General features: G+C 42.4%; 2 protein-coding genes across 12 annotated transcripts in view; one reads left to right on the top strand and one right to left on the bottom strand.

The window, feature by feature from the left end:
* LOC135107925 (splicing regulatory glutamine/lysine-rich protein 1-like) overlaps window positions 1-23638 on the top strand; it is a 90404-nt gene extending 66766 nt beyond the window's left edge. For 9 of the 11 annotated variants that reach the window (XM_064018365.1, XM_064018364.1, XM_064018373.1 and 6 more), the window contains 5 exons: window positions 11639-11726; window positions 19865-20069; window positions 21148-21384; window positions 22682-22942; window positions 23382-23635. In XM_064018365.1, coding sequence (XP_063874435.1) covers window positions 11639-11726; window positions 19865-20069; window positions 21148-21384; window positions 22682-22907 — 756 coding nt within the window. In that variant the 3' untranslated portion in view covers window positions 22908-22942; window positions 23382-23635. Of the gene's footprint in view, window positions 1-11638; window positions 11727-19864; window positions 20070-21147; window positions 21385-22681; window positions 22943-23381 lie in introns of all 11 variants that reach the window. The other 2 variants (XM_064018366.1, XM_064018375.1) reach the window with 2 other exon arrangements.
* The window catches only part of LOC135107927 (uncharacterized), a 172229-nt gene extending 147448 nt beyond the window's left edge, over window positions 1-24781 (bottom strand). Inside the window, exon 1 of the mRNA XM_064018376.1 lies at window positions 24757-24781. The gene's annotated coding sequence lies outside the window, so the exon portion shown is untranslated. The remainder of the gene's footprint in view (window positions 1-24756) is intronic.
* Window positions 24782-25001: the final 220 nt, after the last annotated feature.

Here is a 25001-nt window from a genome sequence, read left to right as displayed (position 1 = left end):
TAGTTAGAATAATAGATGTGTTTAGTTTTCTCGTGTTTCTTTTCAAATATTTCAGCATTCTCTTGTTTTTTTGTTTTTTTTTCTCGTCTTTCGTTTCAGATATTTCTACATTTTCGTGTTTTTTTGCTTCCTTATATGAGTAAAACATGGTCGAAGGATTTACTACATAACGAAAACTTGAGTACCTGTCTTCATTTCATCCTTGGCGCTATTTTCTCACCCATGTTACCACCATTCGGTTCGGAATTCGTAGTGATGACATGTTAATTTCATTCACTACATTAATATTTACGTTCGTTATGCTTGACCACTCTATCGCCACTTTTACATTTTCCTCATAGTTTTACACTCCATTATTTCTTCACTTCTAAAACGCATACATTACATTTTTTATTTTTTTCGTCCTCACTCTGGCTCCCATCCAACCTTCGCTTTTCACCGCATATATTAAAACTTTTTTTCATAAAACTTCCATTTGCCTTCATTCTTTTGTGCCTCGCAAGCTGTTAGGACTCAATTATTTTCCCCAGCAAGCTTTTCAACCAACGTTCATTATTTTTCCGGCACGTTTTTTTTTCAAGAGTTTTCCATCAAGCTGTCAATTTATTACTCTGTCGCGTTCAGTTTGTATTTTATTTCCCCTTGAGTGCTCGCGTCTATTTCCATTTAGATTTGAGTGACCGCTGGACACATCTCTGTTTACATCAGTGAATCTGTCGATGCGTCTATCCTTTCAACGATAACCGCATCTGCCGACCTTCCTCTTCACTTATATGTATTTGCCTCACTGAATCCTTTAAGCGCGTCCTTCTGAAGGTGTCCTCCTTACCTGACCTTGGCGTTCCATCTTTTCCTCCAAGTCTTATCTCTTCCTCACTGTTGCATCTTGCTTTCTCTCCTTGCTCTATCTTATTTTTCCTTACTGTTGTATCATTTAACTGCTTTATGTTTTCTTCACTGTCCTATCTCTTTTCCGTTTTCTGATCTATCTTACTTCATATTTTTTCCTCATTTTTCTATTTTTTTCCTGATTTTTGTGTGATATTTTTACCTTATTTTCCTGTCCTTTTTTCATAACTCACTGCCTTATCTTTCCTGATCTTATTGCACTACGAGTTTCAATACTAACCTATATATATCTTTTTTTTTCATATAGTCCTATTTTTCTCTTTTCAAATTTCCCTATTTTTACTTCAATATCCTATCATCTTGCACAGTCCTATATTTTTTCACATTGTTCTATGATTTCCTCGATGTTCTATTTTCGTTCTCACATTTCTATCTTTTTCCTCCCGTCAGTGTTCAATCTTTTCCCTCACCTCACTGTCCCACTTCGATATGTGCCCCAATCTTTTTCATGCCTATTCGTCCTTCAACAAACGTGGGTCGGAAAATTCTCCTGATTCAACATTATTTATTCACATAACATGAAGGGGAGTCGCCATCATTTGAATAATCTCCTAGGCTTTTATTCATAGTGCTAAGTTTAACTTCTTTCTCAAATCCCTTGGCAGAAGCTTCCGTCAAGTCTGCATTTAAATATCTTAATTCTGCATGTCACACACACGGGGAATATGCTTTGCTTTCTTTAAGAAGTATTTCTGGTAGGCTTTATAGAGTCTCCGATATTCTTTTATGTCCCATTCTCTCTCTCTCTCTCTCTCTCTCTCTCTCTTTGTGCTTATTACTTAACTATTCTGAACCGTGTGTGTGTGTGTGTGTGTGTGTGTGTGTGTGTGTGTGTGTGTGTGTGTGTGTGTGTGTGTGTGTGTGTGTGTGTGTGTGTGTGTGTGTGTGTGTGTGTGTGTGTGTGTGTGTGTGTGTCAGGAGAGAGAGAGAGAGAGAGAGAGAGAGAGAGAGAGAGAGAGAGAGAGAGAGAGAGAGAGAGAGAGAGAGAGAGAGAGAGAGAGAGAGAGAGAGAGAGAGAGAGAGAGAGAGAGAGAGAGAGAGAGAGAGAGAGAGAGAGAGAGAGAGAGAGAGAGAGAGAGAGAGAGAGTGTGTGTGTGTGTGTGTGTGAAACTAAGCATCTTTCTCCATTTCTCTTTTCATTTTTCAACATAACATTATAAAACCAAATCCAACCTGACCTAACGTTACCTAACATAACCTAAACCTAACCAAACATAACGTAACCAGACCTAACTGACCTAACATATATTAAGAAGAAAACACAAAAATCACTAACTGTTGTCACTCATGCACACCACCACTACTCTGTCCTAAAAAGGTACAGGCTAACGTAGGTCATTCCTCCATCTCCTTTTACCTTCACATGCCCTTCCTACCGCCTGTCAAAACCACCTTTCCCCACATTTCTGCATCTAAGACTCCATTACCGTCCGTCACACACACCCTTGCGTCTTTCTCCCACGCACCTTCTCAGCAGAACACTCATCTTCAGATTTTTTTTTCCCCTCCTACTTCTTTCTTTGTTCAAAACTTTGCTTTGCTTTGATTTATATTCCCCACCTCCACCACCACCACCACTACCACCGCCACTGTAGCTTCTCCTTTCTCATCCTCCTCTTACTCCTTTTAATCTTTTACCTCTTTCGTGTTTTCACTTTTACCTTGTCTATGTTTTTCTTCTGTGTTTTTCTTCTTGTTCTTTTTCCTCTTCTTCTTCTTCTTCTTCCTCTTTTACTCTTCTTTACATCCTCCATTCTTTTTCCTCCTTCTAATCCTCTCCTCCTCCTTCTCCTCCTCCTCCTCCTCTTCATCATTATCCATCATCTTATCGTGCCTACTGGAATACTGTATAAATTTTCTTTTCTATTTCTATTCGAGTAAACACCGTATTTCGGCTTGTATTACACACACACACACACACACACACACACACACACACACACACACACACACACACACACACACACACACACACACACACACACACAGACATCGCGTGGTGTAATGGTTGGCACGCTCGACTGACAAGAGAGAGGGCTTGAGTTCGAGTCTTGTGAACGGCGCAGATGGGCGAGTCTTACAATATGTACTCGTATCTCCTGTGCACCTGGAAGCAAATAAGTAAGAGATTTAAGTCGAAATGTTGTGCCCTCGTTGTCCTGGTGTGTGGCATGTGAATACTCTTACTTCTACTCAAAGATCGATCACTATGAGCTCTCGGCTTTTACCGTAGGGGAGCGGCTGCCTCTGTCGCCGGACTAGAAGGGTAAATAACACACACATACACACAAACACACACCAATAGAAGAAAATACTGGACAAACACAAATATAAAGGCCGGACTACACGATACTGAACGTTACAACCCAACGAACACGGAAACACTACACTTTTCACTTTTCACCTCCCAATACACTGTCCAGGAACAATAAAACATGAACTCGAAAGAATACTAATCGAACGTGAAAATAAAAACGATGTTATTCGTTTCCACAACATAAAAATGGCAAGATGAATATCAAAACAGAATTTCCGAGAAGCAAGAAAGGACGGTGGGAGATGAATGGTGTTGAAAGGCGAGGAGGCAAAGGGATGAAGAGGAGTGAGTGGGCGTGCATGGTGCGTTTATTTGTTCCTATATATACGAGTATACGTCCACTTTACCGGGAGGCATTCAGACATTAGTGTATTTTGGTGGATTAAATTGAGGGAGAGAGAGAGAGAGAGAGAGAGAGAGAGAGAGAGAGAGAGAGAGAGAGAGAGAGAGAGAGAGAGAGAGAGAGAGAGAGAGAGAGAGAGAGAGAGAGAGAGAGAGAGAGAGAGAGAGAGAGAGAGAGAGAGAGAGAGAGAGAGAGAGAGAGAGAGAGAGAGAGAGAGAGAGAGAGAGAGAGAGAGAGAGAGAGAGAGAGAGAGAGAGAGAGAGAGAGAGAGAGAGAGAGAGAGAGAGTAGGAAAGAAGGAAAGAAAATAAATAAATAAATATAAGAAGTAAGTAAAAAAGAGATGAAGAAAGAAAAAAAAAACTAGGTTAGCAAATATAAATGTAAAATATTATTGTCGTCACTTCTTACGCCACACCCAAAAACATATAAACTCTACGGCATTTACTATCCACATTTCATTACCATAACTTGCCAAGAAAACGAGAAATAATGTGTAGCCGGAATGTTCGACCTTGGCAACATCAAAGTCCGAGTCTAACTGTGTGAGGAGAGGAGCCCCAGCCAATTAGGTTACAGGCGACGATTGGTGGGCAGTGGACGTGGTGGGGAGTGTGAAGTGAGATGTGCTGAGGTGGACTGGATTGGAGAAGGGCAGGGCGTGTTGTGATGGTGTTAAGGTGTGGAACTGGCAAAAAAGTGGTGTGGTGTTTTTTGTTGAGGCGTGGCAGTATTGGTGTCGTCTGGTGGGGACTGTGTTGAAGGGCGTGGTGTGATGTGAAGGTGTAAAGATTGCGGTAAAATAGTGTGCTATTTTCTGTTAAGGCGTGGAAATGTTGGTGTTACCCTGCAACATCTCGGGTATCATACACGAGTCGAGTAGGAAAGTTTTGTGCGGCCTGCAGCTTTTAATTCATTCTTAAAGATTGAGAAAAGTGCATCTCCTGAAGGGGGAAAAATAATTAAACTTTGTGTGATTTTTATTCACGGCTCGTTGAGTCTGGCGCCGCCTCGGTGTATACTTTAAGCATCACCTCTAAGACTCTGTTTTCCTTCAAGAGCTCATTATGAGTATTTTTACACTTTCTTAATACCTAATTAACACGTAATTATTTTTTTCATCTTGCACTTTTTACAAAAACCTTTAATGGCGCTCTTTGCGCGGCTTTTTAGTGATACCATAATAGCACAAAATTAAGCTTCCCATCACCAGAGTATGCTGTTTGTGTAAAGAGCAGAGGCAGGGCTGGTGCGTCTCGACAGGCTAATTTAGAAAGCAGCGTGAGGCTGGATCTTAGTTTCGACCTTGTGGCGAGGACGCGGGATCCTCAGAGATTCTCGCCTCCAGAGAGATGAAAAAGAAAATACAACGGACTGGGGACGCCACACAGCCCAGAGCGAGGTGAAACTTGCTCAAGACACAAAACTTAAATAAGCTGCTATTTTTATGCTTGTGTTCTAAACAAACGCATGCATCTCCCTGGAACAAGACCGCGGGGGGAATGATGAAAATGTAAACATATTCTGGATAAAATTCTGAATGTATGATAAAAATAAAATGCTGTCCCGGACACGAGACGTTGCCGGAGGGAGTACTGGAGTAACGATCGCAGGGACTATGACGGGGAGGAGAAGGCATTGTTGCAGAGGGGGGAACAGCGCTATGCTAGACAGAAAATGGGGAAGAGGAAAGGCTTGACAGAGATACATGCGTCTGCGATACTGATATTAAAACAGCGCACTGGACGAGGAATAATGCTGAGTGAGACATAATGTGTCAGTGCCAAGCGGTGAGACGATAGACCCTGTTTGCTGCGCCCGTCTATCATGAACAAAGGCAGGTCCCAGGAGCTGCTCCACCTACGGCAGGGCAGGCGAGCGAGCCACTTGGTTAATTATTCATGACTTCATATTAGCGGTAATGATGCACGAGGCCGCTATACTTACACACCGGCGCTGAAAACACACAAGGTAGAGTCGGTGGAATGGAGCCCCTATTACCCTTTGTGCGAAAAGTTTATGTTTATGGTTGCAGGATCACGTGAAAATTTATTGACCTTTCAAAAATTCAACTCTCTCTCTCTCTCTCTCTCTCTCTCTCTCTCTCTCTCTCTCTCTCTCTCTCTCTCTCTCTCTCTCTCTCTCTCTCTCTCTCTCTCTCTCTCTCTCTCTCTCTCTCTCTCTTTCAGTACATGGGTAGGTACAAAGAATAAGTGCGCCGTGAATTACTTGTTTCTGGTGGACATTGTTCATTAGACACCCATTCACCCACCCACCCACACACACACACACACACACACACACACACACACACACACACACACACATTTCAAACAACTCGTAACTACAACAACAGCCATCAAGCAGAATACTCATCTCATTAATCTCAGTCATTACCAGAAACAGGCTTATAACATACAACAAACATCCGTAAACCATCGCTCATCTGAAACACTCACACGGGGACACAACGAGCATTAACAGCCGATCCTATAATAACCTCATAAAGCTACACAAAATGGCCTGACTACGCTAGAAACTCCCTTGGGTCACGTCAGGCCAAGAGCGGGATATGTATTGTGATACAAGTAGACGGAGGAGCAACAAAGGGGAGAAAATTGAACAGGAACAGTTACAATCTCCTTTCTGCTTCCTTAGGCGAAAACGGAAAACAAAGGGGAACAGACATACAAGGACCAGTAATACTTTCGGTCTCTCTCTCCTTTAACTCAGAGGCGCAATACGACATACAAAGGGAACAGACTGAAATGCAAGGAATGGTTAGACTTCTGCAACCTTGAGAGTCAACACGAAAAACAAGGGAATAATTTGCATGCGAAGAGAAGTACACTCTCTTTCCCGCACCCTGAAGGAAGAACACGTCAAATAAGAGGGAGAAATTCACATAGGGGGAAGAGAAACAAAAGGAAAAAGGCAAGACAGTTAAGTTTTCCCTTCTGCGACCCTAAGACAGGGCGTGCGAGACAAAGGGAAAAAATTGACATGCAAGGAGGAGCTAAACCCTTGCGTCTGCACCTCTGAGAAGACACACGAAATATAAGGACGAAACACGAGAAACAAAGGGAAAATATGACATACAAGGGGCGGCGACACTCTCTCCTCTGCAAACCTGAGACACGATACGAGAAACAACTAGCAAAAATTTTATATGACGATCAGTTCCAGCTGCACTTTCCTTTCTATAACCCCAGCACATTTAGCCTCGAACGTTTTTTTTTATTTTTCGGTCAGCTACCAGACATCCACCCAGCCAGCCAGACCTGCAGCCCAAGACAAATCCCAGAAATTCAACTTCTACGATAACTTTCTGCACCACACGAGTTTACTTTGTCAGTGTGAGGTGCTGCGAGAGAGCCCTGTGTTTGGGAAGCATGGAGGAGGGGGAGGAGGAGGAGGTGGGAGAGGAGGAGGCGTGGTGCAAGAGTCGCCGCCCCTCGCCACTGTTCAGCTCAATACACCCGTTTCCCGCCACCCTCACTCAATTATCGACACTAACTAAACGAACTGCTTTTATCCAAATTTCTGTCGCCTCTCATTTCAAGCCCTTAACACGACGCAAAGTGCACAGAATAGATGTGTGATTGCAGATATTAGAGGTGAAAATGGAAGACGTCGGAACAAAAAAAAATAGAAAGTAGAAATGCAGGCAATAACTATCAAAGAAAACGAGAATAATACGATTGAAAGCACATCAAAGAAAACTGTGAGCAAAGCAACTATGTTCAGTTAGACCTTCCTTTCCCCCACGCCATAATATTGATGACAAGAGAGACGGGGTGCCGCTCTCCCTGCTGCAGGCGATGCAGGACCACCGCGGTGCTGGTGAATGGCCTTGAAAACACTGCACACAAAGAATATTTAACTGGCTGAAAAGGAAAGAAAAAAAAATAGGAAAGGACGAGACACTAAGAATGCAGATATAGGGAAGGAAATAAAATGTGTACTTTGTTTATTCTCTCTCTCTCTCTCTCTCTCTCTCTCTCTCTCTCTCTCTCTCTCTCTCTCTCTCTCTCTCTCTCTCTCTCTCTCTCTCTCTCTCTATGCGCAAAGGCTCGTGTTGTATGTAGGGATAATTGTGGAACATAAACAAAGAGCAGTAAAGTCACCGTGGATGCGTGGGAGTTACCTTGAGTGTAATTGGAGTCGAGTGTATGAAGACTCGTGCAAAGGGATCAATCAGTGCGAGAGGAATTACGATCCACACAAAGGGGGAATGAGTCATACTCTGCGGGAGGGAGCGGAAGGCTGTTGTACCGCGGGAGGCAAGCACTACATAATTCTTCGTACAGATAAGGGCACAACAAAGTGAACAACGACCACTCAGCCGTCCCGCTGCCCCTTCCCTGACGTATAAAGGTCCGCCATCTTATTAACAAGCGGCCATCCATCGCCTCGCTCATACAAGTTTTAATTATATTATGAGCCATCATTTAATCGATTGGAAGCTATTGCAAGTAGTCAAATGATTAACGTCGCCGCAGTTTAATGATCATTATAATCACGATGGCAAGCAATTTACATGAATTAATCTTAAATTATGGTATATATCGAAATTTATATAAATTTACGTTGCACCATATCTCTGTAATGATTATTTGTTAGCCTTAATAACAATATGTAGAAAGCACTGTTTAAAGAAAAGATGGAAAAGTTAATACAGTGGGGCTTGATATTTTTCTTTATTAAATTACTTCTCATTACTTCCATAAAAAAGTGGCTATGAAAAAAGAGACACGCAAAAATTATTCTTATTTGAGCTAATGACTAGTGCTTGTAAAATAAGTCCACATCAAAAACCGCCACACTGAGTGAATTTTATGTGATGTTAAACTATCTTTTTTCTCTTCCACTTCGCCACAAATCGTACCCAAGGGAAGGATGAGTTCGCTACTCATAACAATGATTTCTTCTTTCATTATTATGCATGCGTGCGTGCGTGCGTGCATGTGTGTGTGTGTGTGTGTGTGTGTGTGTGTGTGTGTGTGTGTGTGTGTGTGTGTGTGTGTGTGTGTGTGTGTGTGTGTGTGTGTGTGTGTGTGTGTGTGTGTGTGTGTGTGTGTGTGTGTGTGTGTGTGTGTGGATGTTTATGCTTCGTAATCTCTCCCTCTGCCCTGCACCGGTGGCAGCTGCAGTCAACACCATCAGCTAATGTCCTCGCGACATGTGCACCAACCTCAATACATACCCAACATAACCCATCAGGGTAATGAGTCGCCCAAATGCAGCGCATCGAGGCAGCTCACGCCAAACTTCAAATGTTCCGCGATGCCTGTGACACTTACAGTTAATGCGCCACAAACCATAACGTGGCAAATTAAACATTTTTACGAGAGCATTCCCAGGCCTTGTTTCGCCCACATTCGCCGTTAGGATCTATTAAATTCATAACGCAACAATATTACCAATTTCATGAGACAGAGCTGATGGTAAAAATGATTGAAAATGTTCCCGTATATCATATCATACATCATATATATCTTATATTATATATTTTATCATACATGGGACATTCATTCTGTGATCACGCCTTTCAACTGAAATCTCACACACTAGAAATTACGATGAATTAAAGTAACTCCATTTACTAATCAATGTAAGTGGGTACAAGATGAAGTACCTTTGTGTTTAACTTGTGGAGTTTGTGGAGCCCGCATTGGCCCTCGTGGCGGTGAGAATCTGGCAAACTCAAACACATCTGGTGCGCTGCGAGTTCCCCACACCAGCCTGGGCCTCACCTGTCTCGTACATCGGCTGCAGAAATACTCTCTCCACTGCTCGTTAACTACTATAAAATTCCATCACATATAAAAGCATAGTGCACTCTACACACTTATATTTATGTATGAGTCACTTATTCGTAATATATTATAATTTTTTTTTTAATGTCACATAACGCTTGTTGCGGAAAAGTAGAAAATATCTGGATAAAGTTCCCGGTAAATTAATATCAAAATCTGTGTAACATGCGTGTTTATTTGTATACATGAATCAATGAATTTACATGAAACAGATCTTTTTATGTCAACTAATGCGTATTACCAGAGCAATCACTGCCAATTAAATCACACCATAAAAGGAGCGCTCAGGAAGCATCAAATGCAGCAGGGAGACATGCAGCTGCTTCCCACCACCACCTTGTTCGGGAAATTTATGGCGGAATCCAATCACGGTCTTAAACTGAACACTTGGACGGGCCGCCTGCACCTCACCTGCAGCTCTGAGGCGTTATGGGCAATCTTGGCACCCGCTCTTCGACATTACAGATGAATGCTCTTCCCAGAAACCAATATCAGGACATTTTTATCAGCTGCGAACACTCCCACGTGCCCGACACCTCCTCGACCTCTCCACGACAGTCGGGTGAACTGAATCCCTTTTCCGAATATTAGTTCTATTCCTGGACCTGACATTCCAAAGGAGGACTCTCACTTCATTCCTGCCGACCGACGTGAAAAGGGAGTAATTCTTAAGGCTGGAATATAAGATTATGCTGGCAAGACGGTATATGTATTAACTTTTTGCATATTTTCAAGATTCCTGCTGTGTTATATTTGGATTTCTGGCGTGTTAAGATAGGGACTGATAGTGTGTTAGATTTGATGTCATGGGAAAGAACGTACGTAAAAAGCTTCATATATTTGTAAGATTTCTACCTTGTTGGATTTTCATTATGTTGGATGAAGACTTTTACCACGTTATAATTAAAATGCTTGGGAGGACGGTTTAAATTAGCTTCTTTTCATATGCGTAAAATTTCCACCGTATCAGACTCAAATAGTTTCTGCGTTATATTAAAGTTTCAGTCGTGTTAGATGAAAGTTCCTCACGTGTTGAATGAAAGTGCAAGAGAGAGCTATATAATACCAATTTCCCACATGTTTGTAAGGCGCCGCCCGTGCTACCAATCTGGGTAAGTTACATTCCTGTTAGGTGAGGAAAGGTTTATAGGGCAAAGGATGAAATTTGACCCTTCCTACACCCGCCTTTGATACTTTCTCTTTGTTCCTTTTACCTCTGAACTCCTTTGACCTTTCCACTTTAGGTTTTTCCTCTTCCCTCCTTCCTTCCTGCTTCTCTTTCCCTCCTTCCTTCCTGCCTCTCTTTCCCTCACTTCCTATTCCTTCCCTCTCAGGTTGTTCATCACCAATGAAATGCCTCTTACAATTTGTGCCTATTTATCTTTCCGTCAATCGGCAATTTTTATTTCGATATGATTCACCTATTTCCGGGTCTCTCTCTCTCTCTCTCTCTCTCTCTCTCTCTCTCTCTCTCTCTCTCTCTCTCTCTCTCTCTCTCTCTCTCTCTCTCTCTCTCTCTCTCTCTCTCTCTCTCTCTCTCTCTCTCTCTCTCTCTCTCTCTCTCTCTCTCTCTCTCTCTCTCTCTCTCTCTCTCTCTCTCTCTCTCTCTCTCTCTCTCTCTCTCTCTCTCTCTCTCTCTCTCTCTTCCCTCTTTTTTTCTTACCGTTTGGAAAGCAGAGTTTATCACCCTGTCTCTTTTATTTTATGTTACGGCGACTTTTCTCTCTCCTACAGTTCCAGGAAAGTGATAAACTAGATCTTTTTTGTCCCTGTAAAGTGGCAGCGGTGAGTAGTGTTGAAAAAAAGGACAAAAAAAAAAAAGAATAATTTTGTTCTCAGATCTGATGCAACTGTTTCGTTTTATGTTCATTCTAATAATATTTGTTCTCGCGGAAGCTCACTTATGAAATGGACAAGTAAATATAGAATAAATAAAGAGCCTTTGATCTGCGCGTTCACTGACTGGCATTTTGTCTCATCTAATATTCATTTCCACTGATGCAGAACATATTTCACGTTGGATTTTTTGGGAACAAGTTGGAAGAGTGACAGACGGAGGTCTTTCCACTTTTCTATTTACAAGTTCTGTGTTCCCGGTGCACTGTTCCCGTGTCCACTGCGTTCCATGTTCAATTCATTACAGTGGAAAATCTCTTCACTTTGGTTGCGTAATTTCAGATGCAAATGTCCTCCTTTTTTTCCATAACAGGTCATCAAGCGGTCCATAATAATGTATTTTCCTTTTCCTCAGGGCGATGCGGACCAGCTGACGACGGAGGCGCAGCTGTCAGCTCTTCAGGAACAGCTGGTGGCCGTCATGCTGGAAAACCAACACCTGGGTGAGTCTCCTGCACCAAAAGGGTGTCTGACAAACCCCCAAGGCGAAGCGAGCCACTGACGGGAGTGCGAGGCAGAGATGATCACTGCTAAGGATATTGATGATGGCGCGACAAAGGGGGCCATAAGTCGCTGCGGGGATACGAAGCTCTCTCTCTCTCTCTCTCTCTCTCTCTCTCTCTCTCTCTCTCTCTCTCTCTCTCTCTCTCTCTCTCTCTCTCTCTCTCTCTCTCTCTCTCTCTCTCTCTCTCTCTCTCTCTCTCTCTCTCTTCTCTCCTGGCATTTATTCGTTTTCATTTCCTCGTTTTCTGGTTGGCAATGTTCAAGTATGTTAAGACTTTTTTGGTTTAGAGTCAGTTGTTTTTGTTAACCTATTCAAATGGCAGAGAAGAAAAGATACGCAACCCATCTCCTGGTCATCCTTTTTTTTTTCCTGAGCTGGCTGATAAAGGTCTGTGGGGGAAGACCTGACGAAGGTAAACTGAAGGACCCCGGCATAATAAATGTGTGTCGCGAGGTGAGATATCGTCACAAGGCATTCGAGACTCTGATACTTATCCTGATCCATCACAACTCCAAGGCCGCGGGGAGGAAGGTGAGTATGGAAGCAACACGTTTCTCTGCGTGTGTGCAGCTGACATGAATTACCTCCATAAATCTGAACACGGCGAAGAGTCATGTGAGAAAGAACTTAAAATGATAAAACTTCCGGAAGCTCGACACTGCAGGAATTTCAAAGTATATTCCTCCAAGAAAAAAGCCTCACAAAAAAAAAAAAAAATCAAGTGATGATTTTTCTTGAATATGCCATTCCGCTATTCCGGGAAATTAAGCCATCATGGGGAACAATATCTCGGCACGACCTACTCTTGACGCCGCGACCTGACGGGGCCAAGGACGCCACTTAATTACTTCCGTGGTATTAATGTGTCTTGTGTTCCTCCAGGCAAGACGTTGGCGGCTGCACCTCCTCCGCGTGTAAACAGGCAGCCATTTTTCTTGCTTACGTCTTCATGATCCGTTTTCCTGTTCTTCACATGTTTCATTCAACCTCTTCCTCACGTTGTCATCTCTCACTGTTTCTCTTGTTCCCTTCCCTGCTTACGTCTTCATGATTACTTCCTTGTCCTCCTCCATATTTTTCATCCAGGCTATTTCTCTCTTGATCCTCTCTCTCTCTTGTTTCTTTTGTGCCACCGTCCCTGCTTATGTTTCCTTACTGTCTTTTATCCTTTGTTCCCCTCCGTTTTTTTTATTTTCTTCCTTTATTCTCTCCATTTCTTCTTGATTACTTTCAATGATAACATGTCCATATGATTTCCTTTGCATATCTTCTTCAATAACGTTATCAATTTATTTCTTCTCTTCACTCTGTTTTCTCTGTATCTTTTTTTTTTCGTTTTCTTTATATCTTTTCTACCTCAACATTTTTCCCTTTTTCGTCTTTTCCCCTTACATTTTCTAAACCAACTGTTCGTTCCTTTTATTTTACCTCCTGCATCTCGTTGTGTCTCTCTTTTCCACCTTGTCCTCCGTGCCCTGCTCCTCACCTCCGCACCAAGCTCTCTTCTTTAGGTTACCACACTGTGTCTTCATCTTTATTCGCCACTATGTTCTCCGCTCATCCTTTATGTCCTCATTTATCTTCTCCCCTTCTCCGTCTATCTTCTTCATCATCTTTATATATATATATGACCTTCTCTTCACGTGTATTTTTCTCAGTTCTCTTCTCCTATTCTCTCTATGCATTCCTCTTCCTCCTTCTCCTCCTCCTTCCCCTCTTCCTTCTTCTGAAAGAGCCACCATTAAGCCATCTGAAGCTCACCGTACTTATCATATTAAAAGAATAAAATAGTCGGTGAAGAAAGGAAAGAAAACACCAAAAGAATCAACTTATTCATTGTGCATTTTTTATCGAGTTACGTTGGAAAAATAACGATAAGTAGTCTATATTTTCTAGGGTTTTTTTTTTTTTTTGTGAACAGGATCTAGCAATTTCCGAAAGGTCAACGTCCTTCACCGGCAGGAAACTAACTTCCCTCATTGAATTAAATTCTTGGAGAAGAATACATCTTTACATAGTTGTTATTTTTCAATTTTCAGCCTCGACGTAAAAAAAAAATCAGTGGCGCATTTTGACTGGAGGGCACAAAAGAACGAGGAGGAGGAGGAGGAGGGGGAAATGGAAGAGAACGAGGAGGAGGAGGAGGAGGAGGAGGAGGGGGAAATGGAAGAGAACGAGGAGGAAAAGAAGGAGAGGAAAAGGGAAAAGGAGGAGGAGGAGGAGGAGGAGGAGGAGGAGGAGGAGGAGGAAAAGAAGGAGAGGGAAAGGGAAGAGGAGGAGGAGGAGGAGGAGGAGGAGGGAGCAGCATGCAGCAAGCTCTGAGTCAGTTTAGTCTCTTCGCCAGACGCTGGCCGGGTTGAAGCGACAATAGCAGCGCGGGAGGCTTCATATTAATGTCCCACATTACTGCTTGTCTGGGGCCTTGGATCTGCTTCCCTTGAGATGCAAGCCTTTTTTCACCCGAGGAAAAACTATTTGCCAAACCCCGAGGCAACTCCGGTAGTGATGACGAGTTCATTAACAGACTGTCATCACCAGTTGTCACTGTTCATCGTCTGTTAATGAAGCAAACAGTCAGCATGTTACAGTCTAGTCACAAAATATATTTCAGCTTCTAAACTGAACGAAAATAACAAATAGTATGTAAAAACGGTTTCTCCTGGAAGAACTTACTTTTGTGTGTTATTAAATTATTGCCGATGCAAAACGCTGACCTTTCAGAAACAGAAACGACATGAATTTACCACAAGCTTTCCAAGTGTGTTCCTCCAATCAAGAGCATGGCGGTTGCACCTCCTCCGTATGTAACTGTGTCTCTTCTACAACAACAATACTGTTGAGGGATTTTTTTCTTTAAAGTCTAGCCCGTTGCTAATGTTTCACCATTTGTAAAATCTCCGCTACAATCCCTACCTAATTCCCTTCTCTAATGAGTAGTGTTCAGTGTCGTGGATGTGGCCTCACCGCGATGGTTGTAACCTAAACTGTGTTTCAACTGCTTAGGAGTGTGATGACTAAAGATGAACTGCATCATGAATGAATGAGCAAAAACACTACGACGAAAGTGTTTCTAAAAGCGTGCAACATTCAATTTGCAAGCTTTGATCAGGTTGTAAAGCTTACAGTTCTGTATTTGATGTGTATATAAACTCTGGAACAATACCGTTTGCACTTTTGTCACCGCAGCCTCTCTTCACAGGTAGCAGGGGAGCCAAGCTTGTGGGGTAAACAGTTATTTCAGTGTCATTGTCTCTGTCACAAACTTGCGGTGATAGTTGTTGTCCTTGTTTATTCAAGGCTCATACTTGAAATCTGGTCTTCATTGTTTCATATTTTTTATTTCTATTCGTTTTACTAATTCTAAAATTTAGACGGTGCGCATGGCGGCCCTGCTTGATAAATGTGGCCCAAGCTTTACTTGGCTTTACACACAATTGCTGAAGTGTCTCTTGAAGGCGTTTGGGATTCGTGCCAGACAATTCAAGTCTACAAATACAATATACATAGTGTGTGTGTGTGTGTGTGTGTGTGTGTGTGTGTGTGTGTGTGTGTGTGTGTGTGTGTGTGTGTGTGTGTGTGTGTGTGTGTGTGTGTGTGTGTGTGTGTGCCCACACACACACACACACACACACACACACACACACACACACACACACACAGAGAGAGAGAGAGAGAGAGAGAGAGAGAGAGAGAGAGAGAGAGAGAGAGAGAGAGAGAGAGAGAGAGAGAGAGAGAGAGAGAGAGAGAGAGAGAGAGAGAGAGAGAGAGAGAGAGAGAGAGAGAGAGAGAGAGAGAGAGAGAGAGAGAGAGAGAGAGAGCATATGATCGTAAAGAGGTTTAAGGAAGTTTTCAGCAACTATCAGTAATTGCCTTCTCAGGAACATACCTTAAATTGCAAGCGCTCTTTCATGTTTCTCGATTAGTCACTTTGATGCAAGGCAAACGAAACCAACAACACAGTGACCTCCAATCAACTTAAAAAAAAAAAGACCAATAAGTCTTTAAAGGTCACGTCAACGCTATTACTCCAGCAACGCCACCACCACCTGTGCGATGCCGCCTTCCTGCCCGGTGGCAGCGACTCAGGTTAGGTCAAAGGGGCTTCTCAGAAGTTCATTGAGACCATGTCACAAGGCAAAGTCGTGACTCGCTTATATAATGGTGCAAGATGCAACATCAGGGGACAAGCCACCAATGAAAGGTGGAGTGTTGACAGTGTCGTCAGAAGAGCCACGGGTGTTAACAGCACTGATAAGGGCAAGACGCGACAGCAGCCATAATACACGTCTGGAGGAGAGGAGATACAGTATAGGGCGACGACCCAACATTTTACACTATATTTAGCATCTCGTAAACGTGAAGAACGTCATTGCCACGAAAGTGGTGAGGGTCGTGATGGGCGGGCAGGCCTGCAGACACGCACACTTTAAGAGTGACTTCTTTGTTTAATATTTCATGCACGTCCGCCGCTTCAGCCCAGCCTAACTTATGGCAAACTTTTGGAAAAATAAAGCTAATAAAATTTTAGTTTAGGGTGAACTTATCAACTTTTCATAAACGGTGTTTTCCGCTGTCGATCCTCTCTCTCTCTCTCTCTCTCTCTCTCTCTCTCTCTCTCTCTCTCTCTCTCTCTCTCTCTCTCTCTCTCTCTCTCTCTCTCTCTCTCTCTCTCTCTCTCTCTCTCTCTCTCTCTCTCTCTCTCTCTCTCTCTCTCTCTCTCTCTCTCTCTCTCTCTCTCTCTCTCTCATAATACCCTGCTACCCTCCCCTGTTTTCTACTTTTCAACCTTCCTCCTTCGCATCATCTACTGCTTCCCTCTTCCTCCATTCCACCCTCCCTTCCTCTCCCACCCTACCACTTCCTCCTATTCTTTTTATTCTCCCAACACAATTCGCATTTAACTCAGATTTTCAGCCCAGCTCTCAACATAATGAGTACATAAACATTATAGATTTTCTACTAAGAATAAAAATGCTCCTTTACGTTTCATTCTCTCTCTCTCTCTCTCTCTCTCTCTCTCTCTCTCTCTCTCTCTCTCTCTCTCTCTCTCTCTCTCTCTCTCTCTCTCTCTCTCTCTCTCTCTCTCTCTCAAGCTGCACGTTCTATAGTGCTTTGCTAATCTACCTCACAAAGAAGCGGCACACAGATACGTAAATGCAAATCTGACGAAATTCGGCTTATCCAGTAGGCAGCGTTCACATCCGCAGTCATATATTTCGGACTGACTGATATTTTATTAAGGTTTAACTAAGTTCTTCAAATTTCCTGATGCACTGGCTGGCTTAAATCCACCGTGCCTCACCCAGTGCACCCATTGCAGGGCAGCGGGTGAGGCGAGGCTGGCGGGGCGATCAACATTAATACCCAGGACACTTAACAAATCATTGTCCCTTCAGTTATTGCAGTATGAATATGTAACACACACACACACACACACACACACACACACACACACACACACACACACACACACACACACACACACACACACACACTTAATTTGCTATAATCTGTGATCGTTTTTTTTACCTCGGCTCACTTTGTTTTGGACATTCATCGAACTGAAGATACATGCGTGCACTTCCGTGTACTGATGTGTGTGTGTGTGTGTGTGTGTGTGTGTGTGTGTGTGTGTGTGTGTGTGTGTGTGTGTGTGTGTGTGTGTGTGTGTGTGTGTGTGTGTGTGTGTGTGTGTGTGTGTGTGTGTGTGTGTGTGTGTGTGTGTGTGTGTGTGTGTGTGTGTGTGCGTTAAAGTAATTGAACTCAGATTACTTTGGGGTTCAAATTTTAAAGAAAAGCCTTGTTACACGTGTTCCGTTCAACAATGGTTTACTTTTACTATTATCCATACAGTTTCCTTCATTCTCTTTCATCTCAGCCTGAGCAAAGGAAGCAGTAGGCCTACTAATATCATATGTAACCAAATTCTTATTCAATATCTAAACACTCTTTGCTGTAATAATAAAAAACAAAAAAGAAGCAGGCTCTCTCTCTCTCTCTCTCTCTCTCTCTCTCTCTCTCTCTCTCTCTCTCTCTCTCTCTCTCTCTCTCTCTCTCTCTCTCTCTCTCTCTCTCTCTCTCTCTCTCTCTCTCTCTCTCTCTCTCTCTCTCTCTCTCTCTCTCTGCCTTGCCTATTTGGCTGACCAACACAAATAAGTGTAATTCAACACTGAATATATCGTTTGCTACCTAAGACGAAGTTTGGTGAGAAACAAAAAAATAGATATAAAATGATACACGAATTCATTACATACACAATAAACCAATATCTTTACTCCTTTTCATTCCCTCCTGAGCTTCTTTCCCAAAACCCGGCAGGCCATCCCAGTACATAGCAATCAATACCACCACCACCACCACCACCACCACCACCACCACCACCACCACCACGTCGCCCCCTCCCTCCCCTCAGCCTCCGTCACTGCCACACACTGCATCTCCCTTCCCAAAAACAACACATAAGCTTTAGGCCGACAAATTATGCGTGGCCATCCCAAGGGTCATTTTTCCTCACAGCACCGTTGAGTTGTGTCATTAGGACTGTCACCGGCGCTGGTCACTTCACCAACATCATTAGCACGCTGGAAACATAACTCCCATCATACCTGTGCTGTTATGTAGTCGATGTCATCATTACTCTCTCTCTCTCTCTCTCTCTCTCTCTCTCTCTCTCTCTCTCTCTCTCTCTCTCTCTCTCTCTCTCTCTCTCTCTCTCTCTCCCTCCCTTTTTCTCTCCTCTTCATTACAATACTACCAGATCAGCACTGTGTTCATTGAAGCACTCACTCGCCAAGCCATGTACACGAACAGGATGCAAAAATACATGGAAAACAGTTAACGAAGCTCTTATATCATTCCCTTTAATAGGAATGAAAAGAATCTATAATGTATGCAGCAATTTTCGTTCCCTATAACAAAGCTAATGACTAGGATAGCTGGTGTCACTTTCCTAATTAGCGATCTCGTGAGGAGTATTAATGAGTTCATCTTTTTTTTTATGTGTTTTATTGATGATCCATTTTTTTTGTATCCCTTTTTATTCTTGTCGTCTTCGTTAGCATAATACTTCCCTCTACTCCTCCTTTTCTTCCTTTTTGTTTTCCTTGTCTACTGCCTTTTGACTTTCCGTCTACTCCTCGTCCTTATCTAACAGTTTCTTCCTCTTCTCACTGTTTCTCACTGTTCTCTTCGTCCACTACCTTCTCGTAGTAATTCTTCTTCTCATCCATTTCCTTCTCTTTTTCTTCTACTCCACGTCTTTATCTACCGGCGTATTCCTCTTTTTCTCACTGTTCTCTCCGTTTAATACCTTCTCGTAATTCTTCTCCTCCTAATCCATTTATGTTTCTTCCTTTTCTTCGTCTTTTTGGTATCTGTTCTTCATTTGTGTTCCTTTGTGTTCATTAGTGTATTGCGAAGCGGACAGAATTTTACGATGCAGGATTTTTCCCGAGGCGAGGTTGTGCTGAAGTGAATTCGTTAAGCTAGTTAAGCCCAGCAGTATTGATACAAAAATGTCGCCAAATAATTTTTCTTTCATTTATGAGTGATTTACATGATATATTTATAGTTCTTTATTTCATTTTATTTATTTATTTATTTATGTATTTATTTATTTTTTTGTGATGTACTTGTAGCCCTTTATTAACTCTTCGTTATCTCAGTATCTTTCCCCTATTGATGTCCATTGGCATTACATTCGTTGACCTTATAAAGCTTCCATTACGCTCATTCTTAATCCTCGTTCATCCCTCACAGATTATTTTGGTTTATCTGTCTGACTTTCCCTCTCCCTTATTTCACGCTTCCTGCTCAGATTATGTCATGTTGCTTCTCCGCCAGTAAGGAAATGATGGTAGAGGAGAAACAAGAGAAACAAGCTGATGAGTAGCGGATACGTCTGTTCTTTTCGACGAAACTCTCAAATTTGCTGATTAAACGGAAATAAAACAAAACAGACTTTTCCTTTTCATAATTTCTTTCTGTGCCTTTGCTTGTCTCTGCCTTGCTCCGCCTCTGTCTGTCTGCTGGTCTGTCTGTCTACCTCCCTTGTTCACACACACTATTTTTCAACAGCGGAGGAAGCCAAGGCCCTGAGGGAAGCAAGTGCCACCGAGCAACTTCGGCAGGAACTAGAGAGGGAGAGGGAGAAGAGCAGGATATTGATGGAGAGGCTGCAGGAGAAGGAAGCTAAGGACAGAGAGAGGAGTGAGAGGGAAGCAAGAGAGAGGGACAGGCACACAAGGGAGAAAAGCTTGCCTCCAGGAGATAAGTCACCAAGGTGAGGAATATTTAGTATAATTGCATGTTTCGTGTGGTTTATGTATGTGTAAATGATCTAAAAAGCGAAGTACGAGATGAAGGATTAATGCTAACAATCTTCAGTAGCAATACGGCGCCTGTACAGGATTTACTTAGTTTAAACTCAAATTATTAAAATCAGGATCCTTATGTATTATTCATAATTACTAATATAATCACTCATTTTAAAGCATAATGATATAATAATTGTAATGTTTTTATATGAGGGACACTGGTCTAGGACAACAAAAGAAAGAGAAAAATTCCCACTGATGGTGTCACTCCACAAAGAGAAAGCAAAAAATATGTCAATAATGATCGTTCTTCTAAAGGGTTGAAGTCACAGGAGGGTAGAGAAAAATGACTGAACACGATGAGTTTATTTTGTTTGTTTTAGGTTTTTTCTTCTAAAGTTACTGATAAGCAACTTTCCTCATTCAGTCTCTAATTTGCTGCTTTAAAAAAGGATCATGTCTTTTCACCCGACCAATGAAAAAGGAGAGGCGATACACAAGAAACTTTAACAGGGCTCGCCAAACTTGTGACTGAATAGTTTACGAAGAAGAATAGTTTTCAGAATTGTACCTAACTGATGATGTGTGTATGTGTGTATGTGTGTGTGTGTGTGTGTGTGTGTGTGTGTGGTGTGTGTGTGTGTGTGGTGTGTGTGTGTATACGCGCATGAGGTTGAGTGTGACATGTGCACCTGTCCTAACACCATGATACTAAATGCACCAAGAAGTAACCCAAGCATGTACGTACAGATGGCGGTCATAGGTCAAGCATCCTTTTTTATTCGCTTCCATTCACTTCCACAGTGCTTTGTTCTCCCTCAATGTAAAGCTTCCAGATCTGGTGTCAACATCCTTATAAAACTTGATAATCGATAGACTTTGGATCAGATTACTTAATACTTCAGAAAAACGCTGAATGGAAGTGAATCCTGTATGTTACTCGACTACTGACCACACTACCCCCCTAATCCCCCTTGCCCTTGACCCTACACAGATGCTATTAACTCAATAACCCACTAACCCCACTAACCCGTCCCCTGCCAGCCTGCCGCAGCGGATAAGAAAGAGAATTAACCAGATGCACAAGACCCAGTCCTTCGAGGTGGAGGAGAGCTGCCCCGGTCCCCCACAGACCCCGGTGGCTGAAAGACTCCGCCTCCAGGGGGATGAGAAGCTCAGTCAGAGGTCGTCCTCGTCCCTCGAACATTCAACCAATCAGAATGTAAAGTACGGAGGAGAAGCAGCCAATCCCAAGTCGAGTTCTCCATTTGATGTTGTTGAGTTAGTGTCTCTACCTCTCTCTGTCTCCTGTCTGTCTGCCTGTCTGTCTGTCTGCCCGTCTGTCTGTCTGTTCGTCTGTCTGTTCGTCTGTCTGTCTGTCTACATGCATCTAGTCTTCCAGCAGCCGCTTTTTCCTGGCATGTATTATGTTGTTTTTTGAAGTAGACGAGATTCCTTTCCCTTAGAGTATACGTACGTAGATGGTAATACGAGTATGATCAAGTGTGTACAGCCCTAGTATTATATCATAACGCAATACAAACTAGCAGTGCTTCCTACAACACAGTGCAACACAACACAGTAACACAATCTTCTCTCATTCACAAAAGTAAACTTCATTTGAATAAAAACAGAACAATTGCAAAAATAAAAGCCTACCATCTGCTTTAAAAACAACACAAAGTTAAAAATTAAGCACAAAACAGCTAACACACGCCCGCAGAGGAAAAATCGCATTAAAGCTGCTAATGAATTCACTCAAGTACGCCATCAGCACCTTCAGGAGACGCCCCGCGTCCTTCACTCCCTTGTGTCCTCGTTAGGTCAGGAAATAAATCATCCCTGAGCTGCACTCCCTCTTATTCCTCCTGCCTTTATCATCTGTTTTCCGCATGCATTAATAAATATTTTTTTGAAGAGAGGGAGAGGAATGTATTGCGATAAATGCTCAAAAAAATAAATTAATAAAAACGCAGTGCAGGTGATTACGTCCCCCGCACACGCCAAAATACGCCAAAAATAGCGGGCAGGGTTATGGGTCGTTTGGGGATTTTAATTAAGGTAACCAGACGTGTTTGTGTTTCATTACTACCCACTCTGGCGACCAGGCAGGAAAACCAGGTGAGTAATGACTCCTTACAAAGCGCGTCCACACCTTTTACTTCCTTTATCAGCTAAACATTCCGGAGTATCATGCAGCTATGAGCCCCTCCTGCTGTGTGTGTACGAAGTAAACTCATATCTCAAGAATAATAATAAAACATTAAGTGAGGCAATTATTTTGGTCAATAACTGAGGTGGGACACCACTTCATTAAAATCACTTATCATCATAAAGTGGAGACCGCAATTTAGTTTAATAGAGTTGAGTGTGTGTGTGTGTGTGTGTGTGTGTGTGTGTGTGTGTGTGTGTGTGTGTGTGTGTGTGTGTGTGTGTGTGTGTGTGTGTGTGTGTGTGTGTGTGTGTGTGTGTGTGTGTGTGTGTGTGTGTGTGTGTGTGTGTGTGTGTGTGTGCCCTTGGATACAGTGAGCTAAGCAGGTGATCTACATTCTAGCCCAGCTCTTCACGTCCCTTACAGAAGCTCCTCACGCGGGAGGTTCGCGTGGAAGCGCCGCGGCCTCGAGAAAAGCAAGTCCCTCGATCAGTCTGAGTTTCTGGCTTCGTTAAACAGCGCGAATGCAGCGGGAGGCGGGGCGACTTGCAGCTCAGGCTCCGAAACCCCTACCATCACCACCGCCAACCACCACCACCACTGCCGCCGCCGCCTCCTCCTCCGTCTCCAGCCCGTGGTCAGAAACCTTTAGGGACAAAGAAAGTGACTCTGACGATGGTGAGAGAGGTAAGGCGATGCGGTAGAGTATCATGGAGGGCGACAGGGTGTCGCATAAGTAAGTAAGAGATATCCAGTAATATTGTATCTGACAAGCCACACGAAAAAGAAAAGGTCGTTTCATACTTGCCAATATTGAATTCTGTGCTTTTCTTTAATTTTACTATACATACAGACAAAAAAATTAGTCACACACACACACACACACACACACACACACACACACACACACACACACACACACACACACACACACACACACACACACACACACACACACGAAAATCTCTCTCTCTCTCTCTCTCTCTCTCTCTCTCTCGCTCTCTCTCTCTCTCTCCATCTCTCATCTCTCTCTCTCTCTCTCTCTCTCTCTCTCTCTCTCTCTCTCTTTACATGCTACGTTACACAGCCACCACCACCATTATCACCACCGTCCCCCTCCCCCCAGGCCTCCTGCGAGACATCAGTGGTGACCTGGACCAGGGCATACCACAAAAGATACCGCCGTGTTCCGCGGAGCAGATAGCGCCCGCCGGTCGTGAGTCCCAAGGATCCTTGGTGGAGGAGGATGGAGGTGCAGGTGGTGACGGCGATCGGAGAGCTCCTCAGGGATTTCTCCGAAGTGGCAGAGGAGGAGCAACCTGACGGGGATCCCGAGGGTGACCCGCTGACTCGTCAAAAAGTGAGTGAAGGTTAAGGTGCCGCCCTCACGCCGCCCACACCCACCAACCAGTAGTGTGTTTTGGTAAAAGTTTTCTTTCTCAGCACACATCACTTGCTTTCTTGCTTGTTTGTTTGTTTTCATTATTTCTGCTATAAGTTTCTCTTGTTCTTTAACTTTTAGCTTGTTAGATGCAGTTGTTTGTTTGCACGATCCTTCTCAATCCCAAGTTGATGGATACAAAGCATCGAGATAAACACGCAACTCAGCATGCACTAACAATAATATAAATATATATATATATATAGTATTATATATATAGTATATATATATATATATATATATAGTATATATATATATTATATAATTATATATATATATATATATATATATATATACGAGTATATATATATATATATAGTATATATATATATATACTATATATATATATATATATATATATATAATATATAATATATCTATATACTATATATACTATATACTATATTATATATATATATAATATATATATATAGTATTATATATATATAAAATGCATCAGTTTCAGCGCTACATCCTTCCTTCGGCTGCAAGTTACGTAACACACTAAGATAAGATAAGTCGTCGGTGCTGCTCCGGCATGAAAGAAAAACACGTCAGCATGAGAAATGGTCAGAAGGAATAAGACAAAAGTTCAACTCCGAATTAAAAAAAAATAATAATAATAATAAATGCAATAATTCAATATCATAAAATAATCAAATAAAAAAAAAAAAAAACATTCACAAAACTCAAATGCTGCCAAAGCGCAAATAAAAAAATACATGAAACTAATACGCAAGACTAGACTAATGCACACAGTTTACATGATGAAATTATTTTTATAGAACTGTGACATAATGGACGAAAGCTTTTGGCAGAGACCATTATAGATACTGTTCCCCATAGCACTCATCCATCCACGTTATTTGATTAACAGTGTTATTGTTTTCTCTTGCACTCTGCTGACCGGGATGTCATTCCAGAATATCAAAACAAGAATTGGCCACGTTCTTTAGTTTCTCAAGTTACAAACAAATAGCAATCACTTAACCTTGGCCATTATACATGTAGAGCGACGATGAATTTTTACCTCTAAAATCAAACATTACTGAGTACTCACCACAACAGCAAGGATGGAGGCTCCTTGGCCCACGCTGTCTGCTCCACAGCCGGCCTCATTGTCTTTGAGATTTTCTGTAACATTATATTTCATTGTACTACACTAGACCATTACCACAAAAATTAATACAGAATTATCAAATTTCGTGTTTGCCAACATTCATCATCCCGCACAGACACACACAATATTCACCTGTACTGCTGGTTCACTGGAACATTATTCTTGGCCAAAGAGTCTAGTGAACA

Source organism: Scylla paramamosain, chromosome 16 (assembly GCF_035594125.1).
Source record: "Scylla paramamosain isolate STU-SP2022 chromosome 16, ASM3559412v1, whole genome shotgun sequence".
Taxonomy (NCBI): Eukaryota; Metazoa; Arthropoda; class Malacostraca; order Decapoda; family Portunidae; genus Scylla; species Scylla paramamosain.
Note: the sequence above shows the minus strand (reverse complement) of the source record. Positions and strands in the feature narration are given on the sequence as shown.